The sequence below is a fragment of the Poecile atricapillus genome, chromosome 5 (genome assembly GCF_030490865.1).
Source record: "Poecile atricapillus isolate bPoeAtr1 chromosome 5, bPoeAtr1.hap1, whole genome shotgun sequence".
Taxonomy (NCBI): domain Eukaryota; kingdom Metazoa; phylum Chordata; class Aves; order Passeriformes; family Paridae; genus Poecile; species Poecile atricapillus.
Window position 1 is genome coordinate 31842549 of NC_081253.1, and position 12679 is coordinate 31855227.

At 42.5% G+C, this 12679-nt stretch overlaps 1 protein-coding gene across 1 annotated transcript in view; it reads right to left on the bottom strand.

Annotated features, from left to right (window-relative positions):
* Window positions 1-12679, bottom strand: part of ITGAV (integrin subunit alpha V) — a 45762-nt gene extending 33083 nt beyond the window's left edge. Inside the window, exons 1-2 of the mRNA XM_058839662.1 lie at window positions 12390-12679; window positions 8399-8526 (exon numbers count right to left, since the gene is read on the bottom strand). Of these exons, the coding sequence (XP_058695645.1) occupies window positions 8399-8526; window positions 12390-12544 (283 nt within the window). The 5' untranslated portion in view covers window positions 12545-12679. The remainder of the gene's footprint in view (window positions 1-8398; window positions 8527-12389) is intronic.

Genomic DNA, 12679 nt, shown 5'->3' on the forward strand with positions numbered 1-12679 from the left:
TTATAGCCTTATTGTATTTCTTATAGCCTTTTATTTCTAACATTTCAGAGTACCCCAAAAATACCCTACATATTTAAGCCAATGATGTACATTTTAATCACAGAATCACAAAATGGTTTGGGTTTGAAGAGACCTTAAAGCTCATCTCATTCCAATCTCTCTGCCATGGGCAGGGACATGTTCCACTAGACCAAGTTGTTCAGAGCTCCATCCAACCTTGCCTTGAAAAAGCCTTTAAAAAGGCATTCAAACAAATATATCTAGGCAGGATAAACTGCATCCTGACTAGATTTATTCAAAAAAATATTCAGAGTTTTTATACAATGTTATTTGTCAGACTAAAGTGCAGCTGCTGCAGGGACTTGTACTTGATGGGTCATTAATTCCAGGATTATGTCATATGACCATGGGGTATTATTTCCTATCTGCAAAGGCAGCTTATGCCCTGCTCTTTCCTTTGCTCCTTCTGTTTGTAGCAGGCATCACATGATGATTTTACATGACTCTATCATGTAAGGGAAAAAGGGCTGACATGTCAAGTCAGCAGTGCTGTATCTCACCAGGTACTTTCCAGGTGGAAAGAAAGGGTAGTCAGAGCAAGAACAGAATTAAAATTTAAAAAAATAATAATAATTGGTGCATTGCTGGTGGACCAATAGAACACTGCCTCTTTACTACATTCCACAGAATTTTAATTCATAAATGAAAACTAATGTGGAGAGATGCTGGGTAGAAACTGCAGAAAAAGAAAATAAATCCATCTTCCAAATATAATAAAAAGATCAAAAGTTTTTTTCAGTGATGGATTTCTTTTAACTATCACCTTCGGATAGCTGGCACCTTCTTTTCCCAAGGTAAATGTTATCAGTTGCAGGAATTAAGGAGTTACTAGGAAAGTCCTGCTGTTGAGTAAGTGGATCCAGTTGTAACTTGCAGCCCGCCTGTTTTTATGGTAATGAGCAAACTGAACTCAAACATTTGCCCCGATCTTCAGCCAGACTGAACAGAGATGATCGTGAGTCAAGAGGCACTGAACTCTGATGAAACCTGGTTCAGTGTCACCATACTGAGAACACTTAAGAAGTTGCAAAATATAAATAGTCACCTAATTCACAGACCTCTCGTTAAAATAAACATCTTTGTAACTATGCCGATTTAAATTAAATGAAGTTTCCCTGCTAGGTAAAAGTTAAACTATGCAGCTAGCCAAAAGAAAGACAAAGCTATAATATATGCAAGAGCCCTCTTTTCATAATAGGAGAACTCTATGCAGTGTAAAGTATCTTTCATCTATCATTACAACCAAAATCTGTGTGATTTCAAGCTCAGTTGACAAAGAAGGAGCAAGTGAACACAAGTTTATCTTCACTTGAAACTCCCCATGCTGGGAGGCAGCCGATGCTTTAGCAACCTTGCTTTAGCCACAGTATTTTGCAATGACTCAGGGAGATGGGAATACAGACCTTCCCACTATTCCCCTTCCCTCTCTGAGGTATGAATCCTGCGTTTTTCCCTGGGCGGTGCTGGAACAAAAGCATCTTTTCCCTTGCCTAATATAAGCGAGCCGCCTTTTTTATTTTTCCAACTCGTCATACCCCTGTGATCCAGCCACATACAGAGCCAAGAGTACTCATGTAGGAGGCTACCTAATCACAAAAGCACGAGCAGTTCTGTGCTGTCAGCTCTAGCAGCGTGCAGAGGAGCTTCAATACATTCTTCTGCATTCAGAGCAGCTCCCAGATCCCAGGGCACGCTTCGCTTACCCAGCGTAAGCATAAGGATAACAACCAAACGTCAGGGGCACCGAGCTAATGAGAGATGTAGCCAGATAAAAATCAATCCATTTCACTCCCAATCAATTAATGGTCTTCACAAGATTTATTGCTTTATTGTTGACTAAATCAATGGCCTTTGAGATTGAAATTCCCCTGTGGGTTCCATGGTGATACCAATAAAGCAATTGGCCAAAAATAAAGCAGTACTTTGCTAAAGCAAGCTATTTTCAAAGAATACCGACCTATCCCACACTTCTTTGTTTTGTAAGTGGAAATGGTGGAGTTTTGAACAGTTGACTGTTTTGCACAAATGATCAGAATCTCCAGAAGGGAAATGTAAGCTCATGGTACCCACTCCAGCCATAACTTCAACACCAGCAGATCGTACCCGGTGCAATGCTGCAGCTCAAAGCTGCCCGAGGCAGTTAAAATACCCACTTCAAGCTAAATAGGTCACATTTAGATCCAGCCATGCCAAACTGGTGGTTTAGGCTTCCAAACAAAGCCTCCTATTGTCTAGAATCACCCACTTGGGGGACAGAAAAAAACAAATCTGCAAACATAAGGAGGAATCAGGAGAGTTCTTTACAAGGGCAGTTCATTTGCAAAAGTCTCCTCCTCCTCTTTTAGCACAAAAAAAATATCCAGTCTCCAAAGAATTGTATCCAGAAGCATTTAAGAACAAACAGTTTCGCTAAAATTACTTTGTTGCATCAAAACTTGGAAAGGGGGAAGAGGAAGGAGAGTACAACTGTCAGTGATAAAACTTTCTCCAGGAAGAGGCCACACTGAACTATTTTCCCAAAACAGTAAAAATACACCACACTGAGCAGAAAACATTTGAAATCCTCCTAGTTTCTAGTATTCAACAGCTTCTGTAAGTCCCCCCAGCCCTGAATTTTGGGATCTGTCACAGAGAATGAAAGCAGTAGGGAGGGAAAGCTTTCCCCAGAGAAGGAATGACCACTCAGCCATGCATCCCTGGTTTACCACAGGTCTCGGAAAAGCAAAACAATCCATTGTCTGAACAAGGAAATCTTCCTGGGCTAAACACGAAATCTGCTCAAGAAATCTGCAATTCATTAGCATAGAAGTTCAAATTGGTTTTGTGAGCATATTTTCCTTTGTAACAGTTCATAGAGCTGTCTGCATTTCATCAGATGATTCTAAATGCAGCAGCTCTCGAGGCAGTCTCAGGACTGCACTTTCTGGTGTTGACATAAAGAGCTACAGTTTCAAGCATCTTGTGCTGCAGCAGATACATTTCTCAATTAAAATTCTCTTTTAAAAAGCAGCAGGTAATAAAATAATTTGGTTCAACTTTTATGAAAAGCCATAGACACATGAGGAAATGCTATTTCTACCAACCCACTTCCCACTGTTCTTGACTGATGACAAGCTAGGACCCCAATAAGAAAAATAAAAATCATATAAATAATTATGAAGATTGTTTCTTTTTGGAAAACAAGCACATAGAGAACTTTTGGTTTATATTAATTTGTCATGTGTATAGCCTGATTAACTCCAACTGGTTACATGTGTCTCTGAATAATTTTTTTGTTTGTTGAAATGAAAACTGAGAATGATCCTCTAAAATTCCAGGGGCAAATAATGGAGGTACTTATCTAGATGTCAGACAATTAGCTAAGTGTATCAACCCTGCCATTCCATGCATGCCTAACTGTAAAACACATAAGTAAAAATGATGTGTTGATTTTCCTAAAGAGCACATTTGGCCACTGGTTTTGTTGTCTGGTTCAGTGAACTTCTGATCCTCCTGTTGCACAGAAAAAAAAAATAAAAAGTTCAATTTTATACTCAGAAAATGGACAACTACACCAAATATATTTAACTTGTGGAATACCCTTTGACTTTTCAAGAATATTTTTCCTGAGGAAGATTATGGAAACACTGTTGGAAATATCTGGTACTATCTATGAAAAATTTGCTGTGCCAGTCTGTGAAGGCTGTGGAGATGAAAAAAAGGAGAGGGAACTGATACATATTTAAAACAAATGGGTTTGGGCCTTGGTCTCAAAACTGATCAGAAACAGAAATTGGGCTGCTGTATTAAGTGCATTCCCTCCACGGTTTACCACAAGAAATATGTTTTTCCTGGAAAAAGCTGCAAAGCAGCCAGCAGAAAAAGCCAAGTGTTAAGCTTTTTAAGAGAGGAACCACGTCTCTGGTCAGTCTGGTAGAAAGGGCTCAGCCAGGTGTAAAAGCAGTTTTTCCACAACTTGCTTTCCTGGATAATTTCTTCTTCACAAAATTCAGAGCATTCCCTTATTTCTATGGATTTAAACAAAAAATAAACTAAGTTTTTGGTCACAAAATTATCCAGTGTGGAGAAGAGATAAGAATGAATGAAGATAAATATTTCCCTTGAGCTATAACCTGTGATTTCTGTTAATTTGAATGTGCAATGTAAAACATCTTGCAGAGGAAAGGATTTATTATCATTGCTTGTGCTTATGACAATTTTGAAGAATATGCTATCTTGAGAATATAAGTTCCCTTCAGTTCTTGTCCTGAAAAAATAGGGCCTCCTACACATTCTGAAAGTCTGAAAGTTTACTGGGACAGAGGGGGAGAATTCCAAGTATTTTACATAACAGCTGAATTGAAATTGTAGTGCTTTGTCACTTGTAGAAAGAAGTCAAGATAAAGAAGAAAACCAATAACAGAAATTTTTGGTTTTGTGACAGAGGTATGTTCACTGCTAAATTAACAAGGTAAACAGGAATAGGGTTAAAAAAGTGTTAAAATCAGACCTGTTTCTAGCCAGACTTGAAGGATAACCTGTTAAAGTAACAGCAGCACTGCTTCATATTTCAGTTTTGCAATAGGACCAACAGAGTGTGGAAGCTTGCTCTGGTGCTTGGGTCCTTCTTAACCTACCACTCTTATGTGCTCCTAAGAGCAGAAGCCAGCCTGAAACACTTGTCTGATGACATTAGAAAGCCAGTTTTAAAAAAAATATCCAATTTCTAGCCCCGTGACACGAGCACATGCAGCACAGCCATGTGCACCCTGAACTTCAGGGCAGATTCTGCCACACACATCTGTTATGCCACTTTCACACAGTCATAACTGTGTTAAATCAAAGCCAACTGATGTCACTGCTAAAAGGCTGAGAAGCTCCACAGTGAAGCATCTTTACATTTGGGAAGTGTTAATGTGCCATATAAACATTTTGCCTTCCAAAGCCACCATATATACCAGAATGTCAAAAGCAATTACTATAATGTGCACAGAAACTCTCAGACACACACAGACAGAATATTCCCCAGCATATTTTTAGTGAGTATAACCACTGTGCTGAAAGATCCAGGACAAAGGGAGATTCCCTGTCACATATTCTCCCTGCCCATGGCAGGGAGTGGGAACTAGATCATCTTTAAGGTCCCTTTCAACCCAAACCATTCTGTGATTCCATGAAATACATTGCTGTTTTAAATGAGAAAATATGCTGTGAAAGAACATTGCTTTTTCAGCCAGATGTTTAAAAATTATAATAACTGCTTTTGTTGGATTTTGGTTTTATGTTATTAGGTTGGTGGGAAGGGCATGAAAAAGAGGGAAATACATGTAATTTCAGCATGAGAGCTACGCAAATGACATTGCACAAATGGACTCCTACTGCCCAACTCCCATGCTGACAGAGCTGAGTGGTCACCCACAGAAAGGAATAAACAAAATAGTAAATTCTATAGTACGGGAACTATCACTTAATGATTTATCTCTTTCCTCAAGAGCAGCTGGGGTAAGTGCAAGTAAGCAAGCAATGCTGCTGAAACAGCAGGGCTGGAACAACTCTTCCAAAGATTATCCTCCAGCAGCTGGCACCTTCCTTCCTGGGCTATGGAAGAGCCGTGGCATTTGATCACAGAAATGACCATGCTGCTGTGCAAATACAATGTTAAAGCCAAAAGCAAGAGGTAGAAAATAAAACCCAGCCCTGTCCAGCCAGTGAGCTCAGCATGACCTTTGTACAGATGGGCCCATAAAGCTGCAAAGAAACTTAAATAAAGAGCAAGGAATGTTTAAGAAGAAATAGTCCTAATTAATAATAATAGAACAACATATAGAGGAAAAAACCTTGCATGTTTACAGAGGTCTGTGCCAGACCTCTGTAAAACCCTGGTCTAATATTTATCTGTGATACAAGACAAAGGGACTGAGCAATCCTACAGAGTCAGAACAAGGCTTGCTCTTTCCTCCATTCCCTTGCCAGGTTCCCAGCACAGGAACACGGCCTCTGCCCTGCCCTCACTCACTGCTTAGCCTGCTCTGGCCTTTCCAGCTGTGCTGTCTGGCAGAAGAGGGCAGGAGCAGGAATAGGGTCATGACTCCTGTTAATTATGGGGCATCCAACCCCACATACGGAGTTTGGCGTCGACAGGCAAACAGGAAAGCCACAAGTACAAGCATCCTCATTATTTTCACAGGTCAGATTTCTCACTGGCTGTAAGCAATTGGAAAATAACTCTGAAGAAATACATCTAAGTCATGATGCAGAACCTGTTTTTTCCTGTAAATCCGTGAGGGAATAAAAAATGTGCCTTGTATCACAGGGCTAAGCAATACCTCTGGAGTTACAAGCGGTATTGCACAAATGATGAGCAGATGGATGAGCCTGGATTCCTGCAGAGGCATTTAGTCATCTACAAAAAGCCCCTTTGCATCAGCACCACAAGTTTGTGGTCAGATCTTCCACTTCCAGTTTCCGCAAAGTGTGTCACGAGTCTTCCCTCAGCCCTGTTCCCTAACCAGGCAGGGGCAGGCAGGAGCAGGGGCTTACAGTATTGGCAGTGACTTTGTCACCAGAACACAGGGAATCGAGCATTGTGTTATGCACAAAGAAAAAGACATCTTCTTTCTTGTCTCAGTGCATTTATTATTTTATCAAGCTGAAACACAATGCCCCTTTTCACCAGGAGAATAATTGACAAATGCATTATTCCCCCCTTCACTGCCTCAAAGCTGGAGTGAGTTAAAGCGTGCCTGAAAGAAATCCTCTTAAGCCATTGTGACCTGCTATTTTTACTGTTAAATTTCAAGCAATTAACATGCCTGTTCCTAAAAGGCAAATGATGAACAAAACACTGTCTGTTTGCCCAGGAGCATGTACCTTAAGCACAGACACGTAGCAAAGCAGTGTGGCCTCTAACAACTCTACCTGACACGTGGAAAAGCCTACTGCAAATATTTACGGTATAAACTCATAAATGCACTTTAATTCTCATTAGAAGATGTGTCTAGAACACGTGTGGCTCATCTTTCCCCACCAGAAGTTTTTTTGGCTATGATATTAATGACGATTGTTAACTAGGGACATCGAGATTCTTTCTGCAGAGAACCCAAACTAACAAAAAGTACACTTGTATTCTAGTAAACAATAAGCCCAGAGAACAACAACAAAAAGATAGTTATAATCTGTTTCTGCTGCCTTGATACTGATGCAGACTTTGCAGCTTATTAGAGACTTTTAGTAATCTGGCAGATATGCTCCTATAGAAAGATATGAGAGAATGATAAATGAGTGAAGGAATGATAATGACTTGGGGTTTGTGGGTGCCATTACATACTTTTTTTTGTTTTTGTTTTTTGCAATGGAATTGGTAGCATAGTAATTTTCACAAAAAGATATGAAGATTTCAGAAATCTGAACACCAATAACATTTTGTGGCATCCCTTGACAATGCAATAAGAAGATGGGCTTTTCCACTCTATTGCATATGATTTAAAAAGGCTTCATCAGCTTAGCAACTTTTAGGCTGCCAAGTCAAAATACTGGCAGAGGCAAGAATGAATTACAACCAACTAGACCTTCAAGGCACAGGTGTTTCCTCTGTCCTACCACATGGGTCTTGTTAATCCCCTCCCGTGACATGGGGAGGATTTTCCGCTGCCCTGAAACATGCTGTGGAAAACAGGATTCAGCACCGAGTGCATTCTCATGACCTGCCACAGCCTGTGGAAATCACTGTGTGCACCAGAGCATGAAGAATGACTGAAATATTTCATGTCCACACTGATGCTGCTGAGCTCCTCTGTGCTTCAGAAATGGGTAAGGAATGCCTATGACCAGAGGCACCTGAGTGCTTTTGTTATAGAAGTCAAAAACACTGTGGAGCTATATCTGAGGAGAAAAAAATTTAAAAATATGTTTTTCCACAATTTTTAGTTCAGAATCCTGGTTTCAGATGAAACTTCTGGGTATTTCAGCCTATACCACCTTTGCTGATGTTGAAAAGTATCTTTCCTCATATGACACATTCTTAATAGGAGGAAAACCCCTCAGGGTTCATTGGGAATTAGGTTGCCAAATGTTTTAGGATTGCTGGAAAGTACAGAGGAGAAATATAAATAGGTTAAAACACAAGAAGAATAATGTTTGCTCACTCAGGCTTTCAGCACATACCAAGGACAACAGAATTGTAAAAGAGATGAGAGGAAAAGGAAAACACAAGGAAGCCTTGACTAGTTACCAGTCAAAAACCAGCTGCATTCACACTGACCATGAAAAAAATCCCACTGGGACCTGAATCCTTTCTGCTTCCCCAGAGCAGCATCAGAGCAGAGACATTCCATCTCCCCCACAGCGACTCACACGTTACCTGTGGGATCAAATATAATGGGCTGGCAGTTCCTGTTTGAGTTCCAGTTACATTTGAGCACCTGCCCTCCTTCTACGATGTTGTGCTGGGTAGTGTTTGCTTTCGGAGCTCCCACCAGAAGAAATGTCCTGCAGGAAAAAGAAGAGGCAAAACAAAGGTTTCAACACCTAAGGCACAGCTGTTATAACTTTATGGCATCTGAAGAGTTAATAAAGCAAAGATCTTGCCTACTCTAATCTAAACCAAACTCAAACTACTCTCAGTTACAGAAAAAGTTGTATTAGGTTTTCTGCATGCAAAAGCATACAAAAAAAATCCCATTTACCAAAAGGAGAGAGAGAAAAAAAAAAAAAAGATATGATAAATTTAAAGTATCCAGGCCACCTTAGGATTATATTTTACATGAGAGAAACACATTTTATATTCTTCTTTTTTCCTTTCAAAAATATGTACATGTACAGCAGAACAGGAAATTGTGTACTTCTGTACCTTACAAAAGCTGTCAGCTGGCATAATTTCTGGTTAATTTTGTGAGTAAGGGTAATTCAAGGAAGTCGGTCAAAAAAGGAAACAATGTCTAAACAAAGCAGTAGTGCGCTGGGAGCTCAGCATGAACCGAATGTGATGAGTCAGCCCTGCCTGAGCAAGTGCTCTTGTAAAAACAGTCTCCAAGTGCCAGCCACTCTCAGCCACAGATCTGCATCTTAATGAATCCTTACCACATTCATTGCACACTCATCATTTTCTTATTAATATCTGCTATGCTTTTCTGCATCTCTGCTCCTACAGACACTTGTTCAGTGCCCTCCGAGCAGGAACTGCCACCAGACTGTGCCTGCACAGGTGGGAAAATTCAGAAGTGTCCAAGTAAGAAACAGACTGAACAAGGCTCTTGGCGTCTTCCAGATCCTTCCAGGAGCCCCAGCACCTCTGAGACCCTCTTGATTCATCAACACTTGACTGAGAAAGTCAATTGGAAGCATGAAGTCATGCTTAGAAGACAAAATCAAGTGTTTCCTTCCACCAGAATCACGCTGCTCTGTCACTTTGCTTTGGACTGCTTGAGAGGGAACACAGCTTGCAAGAGCAAGTCTTGTCAGGCATTAGTTGTCTAGTTTGGAAACTGGGTTAGCTAAACAAGCTGCAGGACTGGTTGGAGAATGTCTTCAGGCAAGCAAATCCAGGCTTATCAAACTTGCCCTGATTTTCAGAGTCATCTCCAGGCTCCTTTTTATTAAAGAGATCAGTGTAGGTGTAAACATGTACCACCTCCTCAAAGCTCAGCTCTCATGAAGACCTACCAGTTTTCAACCTGTGTGACTTTTCAGAACATTAAAAATGTCCCAGCATGGACCCTGATAGAAAATCCAGGCTAGCTGGAAATCCATTTGTTTTCCTTAGTTGCCATTCATAGACTGTCTATATTTCCAGAACCGGAATTCGAAACATTTTAATCAACTTAAAATCAACTCTCTGGGCAGAACAGAAATGCTTAAAAATAAAGATTATATTGCCAAGTAAAGAACATATCAATTATTATAATTACAATCTATTCAACAAGTGGTAGCTTACCTCCCATTTTATTCTTGTACCCCTGACTTTTGAGAAGTCCCACAAATGAAACGCTCCTTTAAAAGATTTAATCATTCCCATTCTAACTATATTTTAAATGTTTCTTAAGCTAGTATTTGTGATCAAGTTTATTAAAAAGTTTACAAATAAAGGAATCATTATGTGGGTCCACAAAGGTCTTTTCCCCAAATAAAGAAATGCATTTTTATCATCAGAGACCAAGCAAGCAGATTTTGTCAAAGCTCTTGTAACAATATGCAAATTATCCAAATACTAGAAGCCTCTAATCCACATACTTTGGGAAAGAGGGAATAGAGGGACAATTGTATTTCCATGGGAATACACCAGCTATGCTTTGATACTGCTAATTTCCTAAATCGTGTTCCTGAGCCATCCACCCCATCCTAATGCTGGGGCAAGACTGGGAGTGTTCTGGCACCTCTGGTGTGCCTACAGGAACAGCCCCTTTCCAGGGCTTTCCATGGCCAGCAAAGAAACTGGGGCTCCCATGGAGGTGCATCCTGGACTATCAGGTGCCATTCCTCTGAAACAGAGGGTCTATGAGAACCCTGTTTCAGCTGTCATGGGGCTGTGTTCTGTGAAAGCTGAGCCCACTCTCAGGCACCACACAGCCACCACTTCCACTCCTGGAACAGGACTTTCCTACTGGGCTTCTAAATACGCTTCAGTTTGGCATCCAGCAGGTCAAAATAGACTGTGAAACAGCAGCTTGAGCATTCAGGAACTAATATCATGCCTTTGTTGTCAGGCTAGACAATCCAAATAACTTTAGCCCAGTGAAACTGACTTAGTCTCTGGTACTCGTGTATAGAACGGGTGATAAACAGAAGCTCACCAAAGCAAAAAGAAAGGTGTAGAAACCACCACCCCATGTGCCTGGACACTGCATACGAGCATTTCTGGCTGTTTCAGGAGGCAAAATATCATAGATGTAAAATTTAAACCACTAGAAAGAGACTTCAACACCACTAGAGCCTGTTCCTGTAAAAGTTGCATTCCCACTTGGTTCAATGAAGAACTTTAATGTAAAATAAGGTGTTTAGTTTAGCAGGTACAAACAAACTTTTAGTGATGACAAAAAAACTGAGGTGAGCATTCCCTTATAACTATACAGAAGCTTTTCATGCTGCCTGACAACCACATTGTTTTCTTTTACAGCATTGCACTTTGAGGTCAATAGTTCTTAGAAAAATAATGGAGAGGTTCCAAATAGTGATTTCATGGAGAGTTGGGTCACATAATTCCTTATCAGAAAGCAAGGAAGAAAGTTTATTACATCCATTTACCAGTCTCTTGATAACTATGCAGCCACACATGCTGACTTAAAAATAAAGGGTGGGACAAAAATAGAAGCTTTTTTCTTTTAGTACCAAGACTTTCAGGATTAAGATAACAGAGAAAGATGGTGCAACATGTGCAAGTTAAGACAGGATGGCTTCTAATATATGTAGGCAATAAAAAATGCAAACAAGGCTAGATGATGTACTGCAGAAAGACTTGCTCAATAGCTGTACAGCTTGCTTATAAAGTTTTACAAGCAAAGATTAAGGGGGGAGAGAGAATATCCCCTCAGCAGGATGAAAGCCAGCAGCTTTTCCAGCCCTTTCTTAAGATGAGAGAGGAGTGGGGGGAAAGTGACAAAATCTGGATGTTACTGTAGCCCCTGTTTCTGAACCAGACCCTGATTCATTCTGGCGACACCGAGGCTGTGCAGTCAGCGACACGAGGATTCAAAGGTCTGAAACGCAACAGCGACTACACACTGCCTAATCTCTAACACGAAACAGGAATATATTCAGGAAGCAGACGGGCAGGGTGCTTGCATGGAACTTCTCCTTCTCTAAACTCATTAGCAGCCGAGTGACTGGCACAGACTCAGCACAATTCAAACACAGCACTCCCGCAAAGCACACCCAAAAACAGAACAGCAGATCTTCTGAAATGCCCCGGCACACAGCTCCAGGAACCAAAAGACGCTAACTACATCTTTCCACGCTGTATTTATCACCACCATTACTTGCATGAGTGCAGGCTATGCGGAGGAGCCCGCAGCGCCAGGATCATGCCCCAGCGGAGCCGCCGGCCGCTCGGGACGGGTCTGGCTCCCCGCGGGGAATCTCGGCCGCCAGAGCCGGGGCTGGGATGCGGAGCGCTCCTTGCTGGGGACCGCCGGGGGCCGGCGCCGGCTCCATCCCCGCTCCGGGGCCTGAGCAAAGCCGCGTCCCCTCCGAAAGCCGCCCCGGCTCGCCCGGGACCGGCGGCTGGGCTGCTGAGGGAGCGGGGGGCTGCTCCCCATCCTCCGCCCGCCTCTCGCCCCGCGACAACTCCACTCTCGGCTCCGGCGCCCCGGGGAGCGGCTCGGCGGGGCAGGACGGGGCGGGGCGGGACGCGCACTTACGAGAGCGGGTCGGGGGCGAAGAAGTCCACGGCGAAGCCGAAGTAGCTGCCCGCCGGGCCCGAGTAGACGGCCGGGCTCTCCACGTCCAGGTTGAAGGCGCTGCCCGGGGCCAGCGCGGCGCCCAGCAGGAGCAGCAGCATCCCCAGGCACGCCATGGCCAGCCCCGCGCTGCTCGGCGGGCGCGGCTCTGCCGGGACGCGCCGGCCCCGCGCGGAGGGGGCGAGGGGGCCGCGCGTTTCCCGCGGCGGGGCGGGGAGAGGAGAGCAGTCACTTCCCCTTTCTGGCTGGGA